We start from the raw sequence: 21,507 nt of genomic DNA, 5'->3' as shown, positions 1-21,507 counted from the left end.
TAGAAAAGGAGGAAAAAACGACAGGTGAAAGAGGAATACGGGTGGTGAGGAGATGAAGGAGATGGAGGAGAAGAAAGAGATAATGTCTACCTGTTGAGCTGGAGTCACAGATGGAGGAGGAGGTGAAGACAGAGGAGATGAAGACAGAGGAGGTGAAGACAGGAGTAAGTAGAGAAGTGAAAGACACAGGTTGAGAGTAGAGTTGAAGGACATAAGATGGAGGAGGATGAAAGGAGGAGAAGACTTTACCTGTTGAGGAGGAGGAGGTGAGTCTGTGAAGATGAAGAGGAGGAGGAGGGAAGCTGAGATCAGGATGATGTGAGGAAGAGGAGATGGTCTCCTCTGCTTTTATAGTCCATCACCTCCACCTGGACACGCCCACCGGTGTGTGTGTGTGTGTGTGTGTGTGTGTGTGTGTCATTAGCTGAATAAGTGACAGAGTTTCTTCTGATTGAGCGACTTCAACACTTAGTAAAACAAACAGAGTTAATGACCCGACATGATCTGATCATCTCAGATTCTGATGATCAGCGGCTCCGCTCGGCTGTTACTGAGGATGAAAGGATGAAAAACGTCATCAAAGTCAAAGAGTGAAATGAGGATAAATGGTGTCAGTGAATCTGTGACGTATTTGAGAAACTTTATCCAGGATTTATGTCTGTGTCATTGTGAGATAAACCGTTTTTAACACTTTCACTCAGAGAATCATCCCATATTCACAAATCACAATTTGTCTCTTTAACGAGCTGTGACATCATCTGTTCTGTACTCAAGAGTGAAACTACTAAAAACCCTTTTAACAGGGAAAAATAAAATGGAAACCTCAGAGACACGTGAGGATCCGTCTCCCAGGACGGACACGAGTGCAGTAGACGCCACGTGTAACTGAGAACATCAGATATAATAATAAGAGTAGTTACATCACTGGTTAGAGGAAACAGTCTGAAGCTTGATGGAACGTGAATGATTTAAAGCTCCAGTGTGTAAGATTGAGGTGAAAGGATCTATTGGCAGAAATTGAATGTAGAATAATCCTCATGATGTTTTCACTGGTTCATTTCATTTAAATTGTATGAAGTGTAGTTTTCATTAGTCCAGAAAAGGTCCTTTATATTTAAATACTTTATATTTAAAGACTTTATATTAACATGGAGGGGACCCTCTCTACAGAGGCCTCCATGTTTTTTACATTAGTCCAGACTGAACAAACTAAACACTTTTGAGTTTTTATGACGACTGCAGCTGCCACAGGTTCGTTTTCATTCTAAAGCTACAGCAGCAGAACTCAGAGCTGATCTAAGACGAGTCTGGACCAGCTCTGACTATAAGATTTATCACAAAGGAAGGTTTAAAGCCGACTCTTAAACACTGAGAGGAGGTCTGCCTCCTGAACTGACCCTGAGATGATTCCACAGGAGAGGAGCCTGATGCTGAAAGCTCTGGCTCCTCCTCTACTTTTAGAGACTTTAGGGACAACAAGTAAGTCTGACTTCTGGGAGCACAGGGCTCTAGTGGTGATATGGTACTTTGAGCTCTTTAAGGTATGATGGTGCCATATTATTAATGTATTCTCGATGTAACAGGAAGCCAGTGTAGTGAAGTTAACACAGGAGACGTGTGGTCTCTGTTCCTGGTTCTTGTCAGGACGCGTGCTGCAGCATTTTGGACAAACTGCAGAGTCTCTAACGACTCACTGCTGGAGCCTGATAATAAGGGATTACAATAATCATGTCTGGATGTGACATTTAAAGGACTGATACTTGTGAGTTTGATGCAGCTTGATTGACTTGAAGAGACTGTTGGTGCAGCTCACACACACACACACACACACACACAGGTTAATGGGTGTCATAGTTGTGCTGACTGAGCTCTTGTAGCAGATTGTTTGTCACAGAACAGAAACCTAACGAACCGTGACTAATCATCACCATGACAGACCTTCATGATGGAAAAAGTATTTCTGAGAACGTCTCCTCTGAAGACACTCTCTCTCTCACACACACACACACTCTCTCTCTCACACACACACACATTCTCTCTCTCTCTCACACACACACACACTCTCTCTCACACACACACACACTCTCTCTCTCACTCACACACACACTCTCTCTCTCACTCACTCACACACACACTCTCTCTCTCACTCACACACACTCTCTCTCTCACTCACACATGAAATGTGAGTCCACACTTTAAAGTTTAATAATCTTGTTTTTGTGATTTTTGTCATCTAAATTATCTATTAACAAACTATTTGAAATGAATCTTATTCGTCTTCACAGTCAAGCAAACATCATGACTTTGTGTTTATTAATCTCAGTTTGTCAGTTGTGACTTTGGTCTGTTTGTCAAAATAACTGGAATAAATAGACATAATGTTCAGTACAGGCGTTCATGATCCCCAGAGGATGAACCACAAACACGTCCATCTGAATCAGAAAATCTTCACAACTGAAAAGCAGCATTTTTTTGTGTACTAGCTTTAATTAATTAATTTATTGTTTCTTCCATCTTGTGCTTAGAACTCACCTGGAGAATATTTTGTGGATTCATAAGAATAAGAACAAAACCAAATATTAGAAACTTTCACATTAAGCGAAGAAAAAACAATAAAGTCCAAATTCAATGGGTCAAATATTCAAGTTGTTCATCTGCAGGTGTCGTCTACTAAAGAGAGTAAGATGTGTTGGTTAAACATTGTGAGCATATATTCAGTCAGAAAACTTTCATTTCTTTAAAAAAATGATTAAAAACAAAAAACAAGCAAATGTAAAAAACAATCATTCTTTAATTCTGAATGAATCCAGTGTGAATAAGGAGCAGTGAGTTTAACGGATGTGAACTTTGACACTTTCAGAATAACTCTCTTGTCCTGGTTTCTACCAGCTGAAGATAAACTCTCATCAAGATAAATAACAACGATACAGATGAAAATATCCCTGAACATGAATTCTACTGTTTCTGAAAAGTTGAAACTGTTAGTCACAGTTTCATGAATCCAGAATGAACACATTCAAGTTTCTCATTTGGTCTCAAACACAAAAGTTTTAAATTCACCTTCAAGGAGAAAACAAACAGGAAGTTGAGAGAAATGAACAATAAATCTGCTGTTCTCTCATTTGCTGCAGTTTGTGGTTCATGTTCACGTTGAGGTTGGCGACCCGTCAGAGGAAGACGTCTAAAGTCTGTGTGATGTTCTGCCGGCAGAGCGGACAGCAGCGCTGCTGTACATGTCGGCGTTCTGTCAGGATGTCGGCGCAGTGACGGCAGAGGCAGAGGTGGCGGCAGGGCAGCAGCAGCACCGTCTTGTTGAAGTCGTGACAGATGACACACTTCTTCCTCTCCTCCTGCTCATTCAGCAGGTGGAGCAGCTCCCCGTCCTCCGCAGCAGAGTTCGACTGAGACGTGCTCGCCATGCTGCTGCTCACCGGGTGGCCGTCCTGCTGAGCGAGAAGCTGCACCGTGTCCGGCTGACTCGGCACATTTGCTTGTGGCGGGTCGGCCTCTGAAGTTAAACCACCTGCGTCTGTGTTCAAGAGCCTCATTCTACTCAGGTCCTCTGCTGTCCTGGAGTGGACCGCCCGATGGGCCAGAGCTGGCTCCACCATCACTGCGTACAGCCTGCGCACGGTCGCCTGAACACCTTGAACTCCCGGCAGAGCATTAACCAAACGCAGGCTCAGCTGACCAGCGAGTACACGAAGTCTGGGGTTCAACACCAGTAAAGTCAGTGAGATAATGGCAACTGTGGCGAGCAGCCCGTGTGAGTCGACCACGAAGACAGTGATGAAAACACGTCCAAGCGCTTCAAGGAAGTCCAGCAGCAGCTGGCAGGGCGTCCACAGCAGCACAGACGCACCGACCAGACAGCTGTACAGGAAGGTCAGCAGAGTCAGCGCCAGGTCCACGACTTTGTGGACAGGGCCCGCAATAGTCTCCCAGACGCCCGCCAACACAGACAGACAGTTCTGTGTGCTGATGAGCATGACGTTGACCATGGTGTTGACAAAGTAAAGAATGAGGCTGAGTGCAATGAGGATGCCCTCACAGGTCTGTCGTAGAATGCAGCATGCTAACACAAACCCGCGGTGCAGCATGTCCTTCATGCGCCACGCCATGTGACAAAAGAGGTGTCCCACCATCTTGAAACTCTCCAACACTCCTCCCAGCATCTGCAGCCAGTCCTCCATGGCGTGCAGGGCACCGTGGGCGGCGCTGCAGACGGCCTCGCTGGCGGTGAGAAAGGAGAAAAGAGCAAAGTTCCAGTATTCAACCAGAGTGGAGCTGCTCAGACCGGCCATGGTGCTGCGGAGGGAAACGCAGACGCCGGACAGGAAGTGAAGCAGCCAGCTGAGCGTCGTGATGAGCAGGTCGCGCAGGAAGCAGCAGACGTCCTCGAAACAGCTGCAAACACCACGTTCACTTCGTCCATCGTCGACTGCAGAGTCAGAGTCGGAGCTACATGTTTATATTTCAATTGATTCACATGAAACAAATGAGAGTTTCTGCAAAGTTCATGTTACATTTAAACATTTAATAACACACAATAAAATAACTTTCCTGTCCAGCTGTCTTCGGCTCAACAATAAACAAGTGACTGACTCAATGCATGTGTCAGTTCTTTGAGATCTGGAGGATTTTATCTGACGCCTCCGTTAAACCACCGTTATTAAAATCAGAGGGTTTGTGAACTGATGCACAAACATGAAGCTACGACAGAAGTCTGACCTCATCACAGCTCGGTGCAATTCATCCTGAAGTCTGTGTAGCTTCGTTAGCTTGTTGCTAACATCAGATCAAACCTGTTTCCTCCACACGAAGAAAAGATCGTGAGATGAACCCTGAAGAAGAATCGAGTCGTTATTGACTCACCGCGGCGACATGACGTAGAAACATCTCATCTCTGGGTCATTTAGTAAAAACTGACGCGATGGTTTTTATTGTATTTAGCTTCTCTTCCTCTTCCTCTTCCTCTTCCTCTTCCTTCTGGTTGTTGATGACTGAACCTCCAGCGCGTAACTTCCGCTCACTGTAACTTCCGGTCACTGTAACTTCCGCACCAAGCGGAAGCCCTCTGTGATTGGAGGAGTGCACTACCGCTGCTCGTGACCAATGAGCGAGCAGCTGGAGGTGTGTATATACTCAGCTGCTCTCTCTGCGGCTCATCTCTCTCATCTCAGTCGAATCGCAACAAACCAGGAAATGTCTGGACGAGGAAAGACCGGCGGCAAGACCCGAGCCAAGGCCAAGACCCGCTCCTCCCGGGCCGGCCTCCAGTTCCCGGTGGGCCGCGTCCACCGGCTGCTCAGGAAGGGCAACTACGCTCAGAGAGTCGGGGCCGGAGCTCCGGTCTATCTGGCCGCGGTGCTCGAGTATCTCACCGCTGAGATCCTCGAGCTGGCCGGGAACGCTGCCCGCGACAACAAGAAGACCCGCATCATCCCCCGGCACCTGCAGCTGGCGGTCCGCAACGACGAGGAGCTCAACAAGCTGCTCGGCGGAGTCACCATCGCTCAGGGCGGAGTTCTGCCCAACATCCAGGCCGTGCTGCTGCCCAAGAAGACCGAGAAGGCCGCCGGCAAGAAGTGAGCAGCGACCCGCTCCTCCTCCTCCACCTCCTCCTCCACCACCCAACGGCTCTTTTAAGAGCCTCTCACCGTCACTCAAGAGCTCATTCTCCCTCATTACTCACGAGTCCAACCATCACGAGTCCTCCACTCATCATAACAAACATGAGCTAACAGCTGTTAGCAGCTGTTAGCTTCCATCAGGTGTCAGTGGATGTTAGCAGCTGTTAGCTTCCATCAGGTGTCAGTAGCTGTTAGCAGGTGTTAGCTTCCATCAGGTGTCAGTAGCTGTTAGCAGGTGTTAGCTTCCATCAGGTGTCAGCAGCTGTTAGCAGGTTGTTAGCAGGTGTTAGCTTCCATCAGGTGTCAGTAGCTGTTAGCAGCTGTTAGCAGGTTGTTAGCAGCTGTTAGCTTCCATCAGGTGTCAGTAGATCTCTTCTTAACATCTTGGGACCAGTTGATCTTTTCTCCTGATCCTTTGTTTTCACATCATTCATGAGCTGATGATAATGTACCTGGACTTTCACTGTTGGGTTCTTCAAAAAGAAACAATTACTCATGTAATGAGTTAAAGAATTTAAAACGTGACTAAACACAGAAACCAGAATTATAAAAGAATATGAAGAAATAAAGAAAATAATTCACAACAATTTACACTTAACAAATTTCACGTATTTTTGACCACGCCCACTTACAGACGCTCCTTCGGTCCTGTTAAAGAAGTAAAACACAACCAGGGTAAAGTTTCAGGAATTCTACAAACATTTAGTTTGATCTGCACTAAAGACTCAAACACTGAGTCATACTTTATAAGAGAAACACCTGCAGACATATGGAATGCTGTTTGAGTCCAAATTAAATTTAAAAAAAAGTATATATATTCAAATATATGGTAATACATATATAACAATCCCAAATAAATAAACACAATTATTTCAAAATGATGTTTTTCAAAAGACATTTATTTATTTCTTGTGACTTTTATTTCAAAATGCCATATTTATGTCACTGCTCTATTTATTTCTATTCCTTCCTGGACATCTTGAACACTTGTCCCCTGACAAGCCATGTTGCTCTATTTGAACAGCTGAGGCCAACATGCTGTCTCTGACACCATTACTGTAATATCGTCATCTTATCTGCACTACAGCAAACACTTACAGACTCTAGAACCACAAGAGAGCCTGTGTTTTGTGAACGAAGTGATCTATTTGGATAGTATGGTGTTATCAGCTCTTTGACATATGAAGGTTTGATTGTTCAGGGTTTTAAAAGTGAGGAGCAGGATCTTGAAATCTATTCTGGATTTTACAGGGAGCCAATGTAGCTAAGACAGGAGTAATAAGATCTCTCCTTCTACTCCCTTTCAGCACTTGTGCTGCAGCATTTTGGACCAACTGGAGACTTTTCACAGACTTCCTGTGACGTCCTGATAATAAAGAGTTAATCTAGTCTAGAGGGAACAAAAGCGTGGACTAGTTTTTCAGCGTCCTTCTGAGACAGGATGTTTCTAATGTTCTTAATATTGTGCAGGTGGAAGAAAGCTGTCCTAGAGACTTGTTTTATATGTTGGTCAAATGTCCTGGTCCAACAGAACTCAAGGTTCCTCACAGTGGAGCTGGAGGACAAACTGACACCAAGGTGACTCTCTGTTCAGACAGTGATTCTCTGAGATGTTTAGGGTCAATTACAACGACCTCAGTCTGAATCAGAAGTAAGAAGTTCTGGCTCATCCAGGCCTTGATGTTCTTTAGACGTTCCTGAAGTTGAACTAAGTGATTAGATTCATCAGGCTTCAGAGAAATGTACAGCTGGGTGTCGTCTGCGTAACAATGGTAGTGTATGTGGAGCTTTCTGATGATGTTGCCTAAGGGAGCATATATAAGGTGAAGAGTATCGGTCCAAGGACAGAACCTTGTGGATCTCCGTGACTAACTTGCATGTGCATGGGGGGGGGGGGTCATTGTTGACGTTAACAAATTGAAATCTATCTGATAAATATGAGTCTGATGTTCCTCTGTTCCCTTCATGTTGTTCTAGTCTCTGTGATCTTATGATCTATGGTGTCAAACGCTGCACTAAGATCCAACAGGACGGATTTGTGTCTATAATGAGCTCGAACCTCTGGATCAAGTGTAGGCTTGAGGTTTAATAACAGCTACCTCAAAAGCTTGACGTACATAGCCTGTTAACAAAGACATGTTAATTTGATTTAATATGGAACTGTCAATCAGGGGGAAAACTTCCTTAAAAAGTCCAGCCTGGATGTTGGGCAGAACTCCGCCCTGAGCGATGGTGACTCCCCCGAGCAGCTTGTTGAGCTCCTCGTCGTTGCGGACCGCCAGCTGCAGGTGCCGGGGGATGATGCGGGTCTTCTTGTTTAAATTTAAATAATTAATAAAAACAGATGCAGATATTTTCTGAATACACAAAACTTTACTTTCTAGAACAAATTATCAACCATTTTTTAAGCGTTTCATTTGACAGAGAGACAACAGCAGTGCCGGGGCGTGAGGGGGCCTGATGGGTCGGGGGGCTAATGGATTCCAGGAGGAGCAGCGTTCAGTTGCAGTAGTTCTGCAGGTCAAAGATGTTACACGGCTTGTGGCAGCACTGCTCCACGATTCCTCGCTTCACCATCATCTCCATCTGGTCCTTGAAGGCGAACTCGGCCACCTCGTTCTCGCCGCCCGCTGCAGCTCCGCCCGACTTCGGAGGAAGGAAACCTGAGAGACAGATGAAGGTAAGAGCTCTGAGCTCTGGTTTATGGAAAGGTTCTGTGTTTAAAGACGTCATGTTCTCACCCAGCAGAGGGTCCACGTCTCTCTTGGGGGTGTAGAAGAAGCCTTTCTCACTACAGACCTGATAGAGGGTGTCGACCAGCTGAGCGCCACAGAGGTGCTGCGGGGGGGCCATGGCCTGGGAGCTCGCCGGCAATGATACGATCAGTAAGACGAGCAGAGAGACAGAGTGGAGCCACAGCGCCGCCATGGTGGAGGAGAGCTGAAACACACGTTTGTATCTTTTTATTTTTAAATGAAAGCTTGGAAATGTTGGCAGTGTCCTAAAATAAAATCCTATTCTTCATTTGAATTATTATTTTTCAAATCTAAATCAGCTGACTTTGAACTGACCTGGAGTTTTTACATGAATACATCAGTGAAGATGTTTTAAATTATTTGACTTTGTTAAATCACAGGAACACACACACACACAGACACGTATATGAAGAACTGAAGGTGAAGACAGAGGAGTAGGAAGAGAAGTGAGAGACACAGGTTGAGAATGGAGTTGAAGGACAAGAAGATGGAGGAGGATGAAAGAAGGAGAAGAGGAGAAGACTACCTGTCAAGGAGGAGGAGGTGAGTCTGTGATGAAGAGGAGGAGGGAAGCTGAGATATCAGGATGATATGAGGAAGAGGAGAAGGTCTCCTCTGCTTTTATAGTCCATCACCTCCACCAGTGTGTGTGTGTGTGTGTGTGTGTGTGTGTGTGTGTGTGTGTGTGTGTGTGTGTGTGTGTGTGTCATTAGCTGAATAAGTGACAGTGTTTCTTCTGATTGAGCGACTTCAACACTTAGTAAAACAAACAGAGTTAATGACCCGACATGATCTGATCATCTCAGATCCTGATGATCAGCGGCTCCGCTCGGCTGTTACTGAGGATGAAAGGATGAAAAACGTCATCAAAGTCAAAGAGTGAAATGAGGATAAATGGTGTCAGTGAATCTGTGACGTATTTGAGGAACTTTAGAAGTCAGATGAGGATGTTTGATGTTTTTCATCCCGTGTCGTGACTCAGACATGAACACGGCTTCATACTCAGATGTTTCTGAACACGTGTGTTAGACCAATGATCTTTATGATTTTCAGCGCTGTCCTGGTTTGTTGGTTTTGCTGCAGCTGAACTTCACTAAACTTGGTGTCATGAAAGAATCTTTTCTATTTCAGTGCAGATCAGGAGACAGATCCAGGATTTATGTCTGTGTCATTGTGAGATAAACCGTTTTTAACACTTTCACTCATCATTTATTTAAAAAAACAAACATCAAACATATCTAAAGGTCTGATATTTGTGAGTTTGTGTGATTTGATGCAGCTTGATTGAATTTAAGAAACTGTTGGTGAAGGTGTGATCATGATGATGTTGGAATTGTTAAGATTTTACTGTGATTGTGTGTTCTTTACAGCTCACACACACACACACACACTACAGATGACACACAGCAGACATTCCCTTCATCCATCGTTGCCTGCAGAGTCAGAGTTGAAGCTGCATGTTTATAGTTTAACTGATTCACATGAAATAAATGAGAGTTTCTGCAAAGTTCATGTTACATTTAAACATTTAATAACACACAATAAAATAACTTTATTGTCCATCTTAGTGGAAAATTGTCTTCGGCTCAACAAGCAACAACGTAGACACAGGGCTGTATTCTTGTCGTAGCCAATCTGTGGATTAGATGAGGTGCTCTATAGCACCCCCTAGAGCTCAAAGGAAGAGAGGATAGGATTTATCAGGCAGGAAACTCGCTTTTGTCCTCTCAGTAATATATAATAATTTATTTTGTTCACCGCTGACAGGAAGCTGGAACGTTTCTTTCTGCTCTGCAGCTTCAGGGACTGAACCAGGCAGACTCCAGGTCACTGTGAACATTTCTTATGCTTCTGACAAGAGGTGTGACTATAAGAGAAAAGGGTGTACTTCTGGAGTTTCATTTAATTTCCTCGAGAAACACTTTGGAGAGAAATACAGAAACATCTGTAGGACGTCACTTCATTTTCTGTGCAGCCGTAAAATGTAACGTAGATAGAAGCTGAATATGGTCCGATGATACTCTCAGTATGTTGGTGCTGTCTGATGTGATATGTTACACATTTAACTGGTGTTATATACATATATAACTACATGTTATGTTATATACATGTATAACTACATGTAGTACTTCATATGAACTTCCTCTCAGCACAAACTATCATGAAATGGAATTTATTTATATGTTTTGAGAAAATGTGCAACATATTAAATTATTTATAAAAATATCCGTGAAGAACTGGTTCATGTTATACTGAACATCCGGATGTTCTGTAGCATGAACTGAAATATGATGCGATCATGTGATCTCACTGGAACTTCCGGTCACTGTAACTTCCGCGTCAAGCGGAAGCCCTCTGTGATTGGAGGAGTGCACTACCGCTGCTCGTGACCAATGAGCGAGCAGCTGGAGGTGTGTATATACTCAGCTGCTCTCTCTGCGGCTCATCTCTCTCATCTCAGTCGAATCGCAACAAACCAGGAAATGTCTGGACGAGGAAAGACCGGCGGCAAGACCCGAGCCAAGGCCAAGACCCGCTCCTCCCGGGCCGGCCTCCAGTTCCCGGTGGGCCGCGTCCACCGGCTGCTCAGGAAGGGCAACTACGCTCAGAGAGTCGGGGCCGGAGCTCCGGTCTATCTGGCCGCGGTGCTCGAGTATCTCACCGCTGAGATCCTCGAGCTGGCCGGGAACGCTGCCCGCGACAACAAGAAGACCCGCATCATCCCCCGGCACCTGCAGCTGGCGGTCCGCAACGACGAGGAGCTCAACAAGCTGCTCGGCGGAGTCACCATCGCTCAGGGCGGAGTTCTGCCCAACATCCAGGCCGTGCTGCTGCCCAAGAAGACCGAGAAGGCCGCCGGCAAGAAGTGAGCAGCGACCCGCTCCTCCTCCTCCTCCTCCTCCTCCTCCACCACCCAACGGCTCTTTTAAGAGCCACTCACCGTCACTCAAGAGCTCATTCTCCCTCATTACTCACGAGTCCAACCATCACGAGTCCTCCACTCATCCTCCTGGAACATGCACATACAGTCTTCTAATACGTCCGCAGAAACGAACGGCAGTAGTGAATAGCAATGAACTAAAAGTTGGTTTAACTTCAGAGGAAGAAGTTTCAGGTCCTGAATTCTACCAATCAAGTTTAATGTTTGATGCACGAACTCCACATAGTCACAAGAACCAAACACCTGCAGACACGTTACCCTGAGGAATGTAGACAAATCTGTAACAGGAAGAAACGATGGAATAAGAACATGATCGGGGAGACAACATTATCACCTGAAATTAAGAGTAGACAGTTCAACAAGCCTGTTTCCAGCTGCTTCATGTATCTTTGTAATAATTACATTTCCTAAACAAAATCAAAAAGACTGAATCAGAGCCAGTGATGTGTGGTTGTTGTTGTTTTGTTGATGATTTCATTGTTATAGGAAAAGTTTAAGACAAATGAAATATAGTAAACAAACATCTTCAGCTGAATGAAGAAGCTCCAGCACAACTGAACCACAATAAAACAGAGGGGGTCTGGTTGGAAAGAGGGAAACATGACCTGTGACCAACATCCAAGAACAAATGACAATAAAAGAAAAATTGCACAAATGAGAAAATAAATCAATGTAATACAAAACTGGAATTAAAAAATGAACTATTATCTATTAACTGTTATCTATATCAAGCATATTTTATTCCCACAGAAAGAACAATAAAGAAAATCAATAAAATCACAGTGACTATTATTTTTTATTTGGGGAACTAGAGAAGTTACACAAAGGGAACTCATGGACAGAATAGGGAAAATGGAAGGTTTGGAGATAAATGGATCTTGATTTAAAATAAAGATAATGCTACAAGTATTAAAATAAGCAGCGTGTACTAGTGAAGTGTTGAGCTGGAAAGAAAGGACAAGTAAGAAATTCATTAAAAACTTCAAGTGATTTGATGATTTTAAACTTCTACATTTCAACTAGAAACATGTAAACATAGCAACTGTGTGATGGCAGTTTATATTCTAGAAACATTCTGATGCTCGGAGTCTCAAACGTGTGTAAAAATGATTCAACTGTTCTGAAGATGAAACGCACATCTGCTTTACACACTACAAATACTACAAATAATACTTATTATGTGTACTTAATTTGTGTGTTTATATAAAGTGTACTTATGTTGTGTTTTTATATAATTGGTGTCTATTCTATACTTATACCATCTATTTATATGTGTATCGATATTGTGTAGTTATACTGCGAAGTTACACTGTGTACTTATTCTGTGTAATGATATGATGTAGTTAAACTATGTACTTATGTCGTTTACTTATTCTGTGTAGTTATACTATGTACTTATCCTGTGTATTGATATTGTGAAGCTGTACTGTGCACGTCTGTGTATTTACTCTGTGTACTTGTACATGAGGTACATCTGAGCAGTGTTTGAACTTTAGGTCACGTGACCAACATAATTAACTTGTTCTGACTCAAAAACCCGCCAACGTCGGTGATTGGTTCACTTTAAAATTTCAAATTCCCTTTGACCAATCGTTGATCACATAAAACGCGCGCCTCCCCTCGCCAGGACCAATCAGCGCAGAGCTGTGTGCGGCAGCTTGTATAAAAGGCGCCTCTCTCCGCTGCTTCTCCTCAAAGTGACTCAGGAAGAAAAATGGCGAGAACCAAACAAACAGCGCGTAAATCCACCGGCGGCAAAGCTCCCAGGAAGCAGCTGGCCACCAAGGCTGCCCGCAAGAGCGCCCCGGCCACCGGCGGAGTGAAGAAGCCTCACCGCTACCGGCCCGGGACCGTGGCTCTCCGAGAGATCCGCCGCTACCAGAAGTCCACCGAGCTGCTCATCCGCAAGCTGCCCTTCCAGCGCCTCGTCCGCGAGATCGCTCAGGACTTCAAGACCGACCTGCGCTTCCAGAGCTCCGCCGTCATGGCACTGCAGGAGGCCAGCGAGGCTTATCTGGTCGGGCTCTTCGAGGACACCAACCTCTGCGCCATCCACGCCAAGAGGGTCACCATCATGCCCAAAGACATCCAGCTGGCCCGGCGCATCCGCGGCGAGAGAGCCTAACCTGCCCGCACCCCCCTCACCACACAACGGCTCTTTTAAGAGCCACTCACCGCTCAGCAAAGCAGCAGATCGATCCTGAATCCATTTAAACTGATCCAGGATCAGAACAAACCTCTGGTTCACGTCACAGAGGCCAGGCGATGACCAGGCAGCAAGCACGTTTGACCACGCCCACACAGTCGCTCTGTTCCTCTGTTACGTCCGCAGAGAGACATGAAACAAAACACAACTCAAAACAAGACATCAGGCCCCTGGTTCAATATATTCCTATTATTATATAATAATAAATGTTTGTGCAGACACTGATCTAATGACTTCACACAACATCAACTCTTTATTTCTATTACTCTCAGAAATGTTCAGACCAAACCTGTTAACAAACCACAGTAAGAGTCATTCGACAGTGTAGAGTAATTAATATAATGATTAAATCTAAACACGTTTTTGACGCAGCTCACCGATGAGTTGTTTGATATTTTGTGCGTGTCATGTGGTTGACCCTGAGAACAGCCTTTATTTATTTAATAAGACACTTACTTCAAATGAATTGAGTGAAATATGTTTACTGATGTTATCAAGTCTCACACTGAAAATGTATGAAATAATTTTAATTATTTGTTCAGTTCGTCAGATGTTGGAGACCAGGTCTGATCCTGTGCTGGGCCTCATCTGGTAACTCATCCATTGTTTCTCCTAAAGTCCATCTCTATTTGACCCCAGAACAACCATTATTATTATTATTACTTCAGTGATTAATGATTTGTTATCGTTACTAATCCATGACACTGTTATTGTTTCAGAGCTGCTGATACCTGATGGTGCTCGACTGTTCCTGGTCTCCCCCCATGTTTCTCTGCTCATGTCTCCTCAAAGTGCTGCTCACTGATGGAAGCTAACAGCTACTGACATCCACTGACACCTGATGGAAGCTAACATCTGCTAACATCTGTTAGCTCATGTTTGTTATGATGAGTGGAGGACTCGTGATGGTTGGACTCGTGAGTGATGAGGGAGAATGAGCTCTTGAGTGACGGTGAGTGGCTCTTAAAAGAGCCGTTGGGTGGAGGAGGAGGAGCGGGTCGCTGCTCACTTCTTGCCGGCGGCCTTCTCGGTCTTCTTGGGCAGCAGCACGGCCTGGATGTTGGGCAGAACTCCGCCCTGAGCGATGGTGACTCCGCCGAGCAGCTTGTTGAGCTCCTCGTCGTTGCGGACCGCCAGCTGCAGGTGCCGGGGGATGATGCGGGTCTTCTTGTTGTCGCGGGCAGCGTTCCCGGCCAGCTCGAGGATCTCAGCGGTCAGATACTCGAGCACCGCGGCCAGATAGACCGGAGCTCCGGCCCCGACTCGCTGAGCGTAGTTGCCCTTCCTGAGCAGCCGGTGGACGCGGCCCACCGGGAACTGGAGGCCGGCCCGGGAGGAGCGGGTCTTGGCCTTGGCTCGGGTCTTGCCGCCGGTCTTTCCTCGTCCAGACATTTCCTGGTTTGTTGCGATTCGACTGAGATGAGAGAGATGAGCCGCAGAGAGAGCAGCTGAGTATATACACACCTCCAGCTGCTCGCTCATTGGTCACGAGCAGCGGTAGTGCACTCCTCCAATCACAGAGGGCTTCCGCTTGACGCGGAAGTTACAGTGAGATCACATGATCGCATCACGCACAACTTTCCCCGCCCTGTCAGAGTCACTGCAGGATAGTGATGTCATTCACCACGTGACTCAACAGCCCTCTTCTTGGCGGGAACTTTAAATGCATAAACAAAGAATCATTTCAAGAGGTTAGCTTACACAGTTAGCCTAGCTTAGCACAGAGACTAGAATCAAGAGGAAAGTGTTAGCCTAGCTTAGCACAGAGACTAGAATCAAGAGGAAACTGTTAGCCTAGCTTAGCACAGAGACTAGAATCAAGAGGAAAGTGTTAGCCTAGCTTAGCACAGAGACTAGAATCAAGAGGAAAGTGTTAGCCTAGCTTAGCACAGAGACTAGAATCAAGAGGAAAGTGTTAGCCTAGCTTAGCACAAAGGAAACACATACTGTACATGATTCTATGTGATAGTTTTTCTGCACTTCCTCAAGCGTCCACCAGGTGCTTCTGTGATCACTGAGCAACATTAGAACAGTCAGTGCTCCTTCACAATAAGAGTCAACATCAAAATGCAAAGTGCACATAATAAACACACAATACTGTTTAATATGAAACATGAAATAACTTTCAACACAAGTTAATACAACTTTTCTCACGTAGCCACCAAAGTTTAAGAACTGACCTGTTGTCTTAGTAATAATAATAATAATAACAATGATCACTTGACTTTTAAATAAACATTTAACACTTTAAACAAATAAATACAGAAAGACCAGAGGAAAGAAGACGACTGTCTGAGCTCATCATCAAGCTAACGTTCGTTAAGTCAAGTTGCTGTTGAAACTTTTTTGTTTTTCCATCATTGTTTAAATTCTTTAGATTTGTAGCCACGTATTTTAGGATGGGTTTAATGATTAAGACAGAAAAGAACGTCACAGTAAGTCAATGAATCCAATATGTTCACAGTCATTTTAAGATCATTTATCTTTAATTTCATGAGGTTTATTGTTGTACTTGATTCACTCAGCTGGTTCATATTTCTCTGATATTTGAAATGTTAGAATCTTATCTCAGGGTTTTGACTGATGTCCGATTTTTATTTGAACATTCTGATGATTTATGATTTTAAGGTTGTCTGGGTGAGAGTTCTTTATTTTACTGCTGTGAGTTCAGGTGAAAGCTTCGTGAGGAGCAGTGAACTAATGAGAAACCTGCAGCAGCTGATCTGGGTGCGGAGCTCCGCCCTCTCTCTCAGGTGTGTCATCCAGAGGCGGGAACAGTCCTCACACCTGAGTCGAGGGAGCAACCTGTGATGTCAGCAGTGACGCCTGTGCATTTTGATCCTGAGGAAGCAGGTGAGTCAGTCTCCACCATTCTGCTCTGTCACTGTTTGACCATCAGCCTCTGCCCTGCCCTCCCAGCATCCTTAGAGAGCGGGGACACCGAGCCTGCCCGTCCTCCCCCCGCAGACCCGGGGAGGCGGTCTCGATTCGGGGAGGAGGGCCAGGGTGGTGGGCGGAGCCTGGAGGAGACGCAGCGTGGACTTGAGCTAACGGGGGACAGCGTCTGCTGGCTGCCGTTCAGAAAGGACGAGGTGTTGGAGCTCTGATGGCTGCGGTAGTTGTAGTACGCCTGCCAGCCCTGACGCTTCCTCTTCCAACGACAGCGAAGGATCCGGATGAAGGCCTAAAGATCAACAAAGTACCCGTCAGTACTGAAACCACTGTCAGGCTCCTGCACCTTCAACTAGTCAAGCTCTTACCTTTGTCGCTCTGTCAGTACTATTAGTACCATCAGCAGTAGTAGTAGTAGTAGTATCAGTAACAGAGTAGTAATAGTACCTGTTTGAACTCACGGCTGTAGCATGGGTAGATGATTGGGTTCAAACAGCTGTTGAAGTATCCCAACCAAAAAATAACTTTAAAGGAAGTTTCAGGAGGACGGAGGCTGCTGTTGAACGACCCTGCGGAGACAAACACACAACACACAACACACAACATAAACACACAACATAAACACACAGGAAAACTAACAAACTGTAGATTGAAGTTTATCATTCGTACCTTCTAACTTATAGACTTTAGCTGGTAGCTCGTAGCCTGTAGCGGCGAGACAAACAAAAAGTGGATCTAAACATGGCCGCAGCTTGTGTGAGTCAGGCTGCCTCCATGATCAAATCAATAACATTAAACAGTTAAATCTGTCGTTATGTGGGAAAAAATCCTTAAAAAAACCTCTGTGACCAGTTATGTGAGTTTTTCTTCTGCTCTCCTTCATTAATCTCTTTTCTTTCTTCACTTTCTCTCATTCTGTCTGCTCCCTGCCCCCCCCCCCCCCCCCCCCGGCCTGGAGATGAGCAGGTGATCTGCGGTGTGTCCGAGGATCTCCGAGGATTTGATGGATCAGGTTTTTGATGCTCTTCAGATAACACAGGCTTCTGAGTGGAATTATTTTCCCTGCATGTGGACTTGTAAGGTCATCCTGTTCCTCAGGCTGCTGTCTCTGACTATATATGAAGAATTTCACAGTGAAACCTGACGACTGTCCATCACGAGAAGAACATGTGACATGTGCAGCAGCTTGATTAAAGTGAGTCTGATGTGTGAGTGTGAACATGGAGAAAGTTTCCTCCTTCACTCCTCTGATCTGATTCCTGATCTCCACGGGATGAACCCTTCACACTCCACGATCTTTCCTCTGCAGTGAATATGAAGTCACCTGGGCCGTGGCTCCGCTCTGTAGTTTTATTAATACTGAGTGATGCAGAGTTTGCTTTCTGCTGAGTCATGATCTGCACTGCGTCCTCACTAGATCAGCAGTTAGTGCAGACTCGCTGTTCATACAGTGTCTGCGTTTAGTTCTTGGACTGGAAGCAGCTGCAGACTCCATCAAAGAGGAGGTGAGTTTTTACTGTCGTGACACAAACACTAATAATCACAGTTAAACCGAGTGAACGTCACTTATTAGAAACTGGTTCGATCGAGTTCCTCATTCTTGTTTTCTCTCTGATCTCAGACTCTGCGAACTCCTGATGTTGAACCTGACGATATTAATGTGTCCACGCTGAGATCTGATCTGTGTCCAGCTCACGTCATTTTAAATGTTTATTTCACACTTAATACTGTTATGGAAGAAATATGATCATGTTTTGCTCTTATTACTTATTTTACAGCTTCATCTGACGGATTTGTTTCATGTCGAACATAAAACAATTTACAAATCCATCAGATGTTCTCTAAAAGAATTTAAACTAATTTAAACCTGTGTTTTCATCCTCACATTATTTCTTTTGTTTTAGAATAAGAAGCAGCAGATTCTTCACAGAGAGAAGACATGCCGCCCTCTCTCCTCTCGTCTCTCCACCACTTTTCCTCCTGTCAACACCGTGAGCGCAATGCATGATGGTATATATCTCTTGGCTTGTGCCGGTTGTACACTTCTCCTGATGCATTGTGGGATAGAATTAGTCCCCACATTCAGACAGCACTAGAAAACACTATGTGATGATGATGTTGATGATTTCAGACACAGCGTTGGACTCTGATTAGAAAGGTCACCTCATATGAGTCGGGGAAAATGGACACAAACCAAAATTACAGGGTGTTGATTCTATAAAGTTTGGTTTGTGTTGAGACGACCTTGAAGTTTCCTGCTCATCAGAAAAATCTGACGCTGTCGTCAAAGTGGAGCCGAGTTCCTGATTTCCTAAAAAGGTTCCTGGAAAATTCCTGGAGTCTTTAATCTGGTCTGAGATCAGCTTTCACCATCAAACAGGAGCCATGATAACATTTGTCTAAGTGTAAGACCCTGATCCAGATGAGGCACTACCCACAATCCACCAGCTGCATGTGACCTTTGGACCACAGCGGATTTCATAAGAGAGAATAAACGGCTTCAAACTTGACTGTGAGCGAACAGGTCTTTTGATCCTGAAGAGAAACAGTCGTGAGATCAGAGGAGTTTAAACCTTCCTTTATTTTGACACGGCAGAGGCGGAGCCTAAAGATGGTGGCGATGACAACGATGTAGCCTGGAACACGTTATAAGAACGAAGCTTGTTCATTGGTTCTTATTTTCAGTTTATTTACTGTTTGGTTTCATCTCCACCCACACTAACACGCCTGAAAACACGTGTCACATGACCGTTCGCGTCGACTGGTCATGTGCTGCAAACAGGAAGTAGACTGAGTAGATGTTGTTTTGAATCTGTTACATGATCTGTGTTTAAACTGCGTCTGATTTAAACTTTCACAAGAGGTCATGTGTTGAATTAAAGTTCTAGTGATTTCAGGTGTTTTATCTTGATGTTTTTATTCGTTTAACATTTCGGGTTTTTTTTATTTCTCTACAGTTAAAATGAACTTTGATGGAACTCGACGATGAAAAGGTGTGAAGAAGGTGAAGACGTACCGATGGGCAGGACGAGGAAGAAGGGCAGCCAGCAGAGGATGAACATGCCCACCACCACACCCAGCGTCTTGGCCGCTTTCTTCTCTCTGGAGAACTTGAGCAGTTTGACGGACAGCGTGCTGCGTCCGGCCGAGGCTCCGGGACAGAGCTCGTGGTTCTGCTGGTTCCTGCAGTGGATCCTCAGCGTGAGCTCGTTGGAGTCCTCCTGACGCTCTTTCATCACGCCGGCCTCCAGGTTCTTGGTGGTGCGCTTGGCCACGATGTAGACACGGCAGTACATGGCGAGGATGACAGCCAGGGGGATGTAGAAGGAGCCGAGCGAGGAGAAGAGGGTGTAGAACGGCTCCTCTGTGATCTGACACTTGGAGTCATCCTGCAGAGATCAGCATAAAGTTAAGTTCACGTGATCTGATCACATGTGACATGGCTCCCGTTTAAAACTGTCTCATGTTTGTTTTCATCCCGACTCGTCTCGACGCTGCTCGTTAACGTCTCATTGCTTAAAGTCCTCACAAAGTCAGGAAGCTCTGAAGAGGACGTCAAAAGTTTCATGTTGATTCCACTTTAAACAGCCACTTTATTTATCCTCTAAATTCTCAGAGGAAGATAAAGTTGCAGACGGAGACGTTGTTATCTTAAGACTTTAAAAGCTTCACTAGAGGCGTGTGGTTAAACACAGGAACCTTCAACTCATCTAATAAACTTTACAATGAGACTGTAACGTCATGTGGCCTCATGCTATCGACGTTTAAGAGTATTTTCATAAACAAAAAACCTTTAAAATCCCTTAAATTAACCTCAGACTCTGTGAACTCCCCGCTACGCCTCAGCCACGTTGGGTCTTGTACCTGTGACGGCGCCTGCTTCCAGCCCAGCAACGGGCCGATGGAGATGACGATGGAGAGGATCCACACGCCCAGCATGGCGAGCAGCGCCCGCTTCTCTGTGACGATCATTGGGTACTGCAGCGGGTATCGAACACCGACGTAACGATCGATGGAGATGACGCACAGGGACATGATGGACGCCGTGCAGCACAGGACGTCCACCGCTGCCCAGATGTCACAGAAGATCCGTCCAAACACCCAGGAATCTAAAACCTGTGGAGACAGGAACAACCCCACGTCACAGTTCATGAGTTCTGACGACGCATAAACACCGACTGAACCCGAGCTTCTCGACGCCCAGACACTTCCTGTTTCTACGATACGTCACTGCTCCACTTCCTGACGACCACCACCCCCCTCCAGCCCTGGAGGTGGCCCCTGAGCTCTCGGGCCCCTGAGTCCCGGTTCATTAAAGATCCGTCCATGTCTCTTAGTCTATTCATAGTCTTTCCTTTCTTTGTTTTAATCAGTTCAATGTTTATTGATGCTATAATTAATAACTGATCAGCTGTCGAACAGAAACCATAAAAATAAAATTATATCTTTAACATCGTCCTCATCAAACCACCATAACTGACCGATGACCCCCCCACTGACCTCCAGGGTGGCGGACACCGGCAGCACGGTGGTCCCCAGCAGCAGGTCAGCGATGGCCAGGTTGATGATGAAGTAGTTGGTGGGGATCCGCAGGTGTCGGTTACAAACCACCGACAGGATCACGAGCACGTTCCCGACGATGGCGAACAGGATGAAGGAGGCCAGCACCATGCCCACCGGCACCGCCCGGCTCAGGTCCAGCGGGGCGGCGCGGTGCCCGGAGCCGTCGCTGCGGTTCGAGGTGAAGTTGGAGTCCGGCAGAGGGGGCTGCGTCCCGGGGTGAAGGTCCGCAGAGGAGTCGTTGGTCCACAGACTCATGGTGACTGTTCAACTGGACCTGGAGCCGGGGCAGCTCGGCTTCACTCGCCTGGTCTCTCCGGTTCTCTCCTCACGACTTCGAAACATTTAAATTCACACATTTTCCTTATAAACCCACAAAAAAGAAAATCAGCCAAGACTTGGACGTGTGGATAAAAGCGTCCTGTCCGCGGTGAGGTCCCTCTGCTCTGCCGGAGAGCAGCGCTCCTGTCCGGCTCGGGACAGCAGCAGGTGGAGGCTCCGGACACACACACGATCCGC

General features: G+C 45.6%; 7 protein-coding genes and 1 long non-coding RNA gene across 12 annotated transcripts in view; 3 read left to right on the top strand and 5 right to left on the bottom strand.

Moving 5' to 3' along the window:
• LOC109643669 (insulin) overlaps positions 1–7,689 on the bottom strand; it is an 8,732-nt gene extending 1,043 nt beyond the window's left edge. The window contains exon 1 of one of the 2 annotated variants that reach the window (XM_069539457.1): positions 5,661–7,689. The gene's annotated coding sequence lies outside the window, so the exon portion shown is untranslated. Of the gene's footprint in view, positions 1–249; positions 695–5,660 lie in introns of those variants that run through there. The other variant, XM_020108848.2, reaches the window with a different exon arrangement.
• Positions 2,776–5,035, bottom strand: LOC109643665 (E3 ubiquitin-protein ligase RNF26-like). 2 transcript variants are annotated; one of them, XM_020108844.2, is made up of 2 exons: positions 4,876–5,035; positions 2,776–4,441 (listed from the first exon to the last, which is right to left on the bottom strand). In XM_020108844.2, exon 2 carries the CDS (start codon positions 4,302–4,304, stop codon positions 3,168–3,170), a length of 1,137 nt encoding a protein of 378 aa, XP_019964403.1. In that variant the 5' UTR covers positions 4,305–4,441; positions 4,876–5,035; the 3' UTR covers positions 2,776–3,167. The 2 variants fall into 2 exon arrangements, with proteins under 2 accessions (XP_019964403.1, XP_019964404.1); XM_020108845.2 differs by having other exon boundaries at positions 4,732–5,029.
• LOC109647108 (alpha-1A adrenergic receptor-like) lies at positions 4,523–21,507 on the bottom strand. 2 transcript variants are annotated; one of them, XR_011246166.1, is made up of 7 exons: positions 20,929–21,507; positions 20,293–20,544; positions 19,445–19,817; positions 16,876–16,997; positions 14,268–16,720; positions 11,301–13,647; positions 4,523–5,624 (listed from the first exon to the last, which is right to left on the bottom strand). XR_011246166.1 is itself a non-coding variant. In XM_069539454.1 (5 exons), the coding sequence occupies exons 1-5, from the start codon at positions 21,244–21,246 to the stop codon at positions 16,418–16,420; spliced, it is 1,368 nt and encodes a 455-aa protein (XP_069395555.1). In that variant the 5' UTR covers positions 21,247–21,507; the 3' UTR covers positions 13,764–16,417. The 2 variants fall into 2 exon arrangements, 1 of the variants encoding a protein (XP_069395555.1); XM_069539454.1 differs by lacking the exons at positions 4,523–5,624; positions 11,301–13,647 and having other exon boundaries at positions 13,764–16,720.
• LOC138413779 (uncharacterized) lies at positions 5,206–12,107 on the top strand. Its single transcript, XM_069539458.1, has 2 exons — positions 5,206–5,588; positions 10,851–12,107. The coding sequence occupies exons 1-2, from the start codon at positions 5,206–5,208 to the stop codon at positions 11,257–11,259; spliced, it is 792 nt and encodes a 263-aa protein (XP_069395559.1). The 3' UTR covers positions 11,260–12,107.
• Positions 7,987–11,412, bottom strand: LOC109645588 (insulin-like). 2 transcript variants are annotated; one of them, XM_069539456.1, is made up of 3 exons: positions 11,331–11,412; positions 8,375–8,573; positions 7,987–8,296 (listed from the first exon to the last, which is right to left on the bottom strand). In XM_069539456.1, exons 2-3 carry the CDS (start codon positions 8,559–8,561, stop codon positions 8,133–8,135), a joined length of 351 nt encoding a protein of 116 aa, XP_069395557.1. In that variant the 5' UTR covers positions 8,562–8,573; positions 11,331–11,412; the 3' UTR covers positions 7,987–8,132. The 2 variants fall into 2 exon arrangements, with proteins under 2 accessions (XP_069395557.1, XP_019966766.1); XM_020111207.2 differs by lacking the exon at positions 11,331–11,412 and adding an exon at positions 8,916–10,855.
• On the top strand, positions 12,121–13,536 carry LOC109645586 (histone H3). Its single transcript, XM_020111204.2, has one exon. It carries the CDS (start codon positions 13,045–13,047, stop codon positions 13,453–13,455), a length of 411 nt encoding a protein of 136 aa, XP_019966763.1. The 5' UTR covers positions 12,121–13,044; the 3' UTR covers positions 13,456–13,536.
• On the bottom strand, positions 13,764–15,018 carry LOC109645587 (histone H2A-like). Its single transcript, XM_020111205.2, has one exon. The coding sequence runs from the start codon at positions 15,016–15,018 to the stop codon at positions 14,542–14,544; it is 477 nt and encodes a 158-aa protein (XP_019966764.2). The 3' UTR covers positions 13,764–14,541.
• LOC109647109 (uncharacterized) lies at positions 16,970–20,879 on the top strand. The gene is made up of 3 exons (XR_002203964.2): positions 16,970–17,933; positions 18,333–18,438; positions 19,386–20,879. It is a non-coding gene; the product is annotated as an uncharacterized lncRNA (long non-coding RNA).

Source organism: Paralichthys olivaceus, chromosome 15, assembly GCF_024713975.1.
Source record: "Paralichthys olivaceus isolate ysfri-2021 chromosome 15, ASM2471397v2, whole genome shotgun sequence".
Lineage (NCBI taxonomy): Eukaryota > Metazoa > Chordata > Actinopteri > Pleuronectiformes > Paralichthyidae > Paralichthys > Paralichthys olivaceus.
Note: the sequence above shows the minus strand (reverse complement) of the source record. Positions and strands in the feature narration are given on the sequence as shown.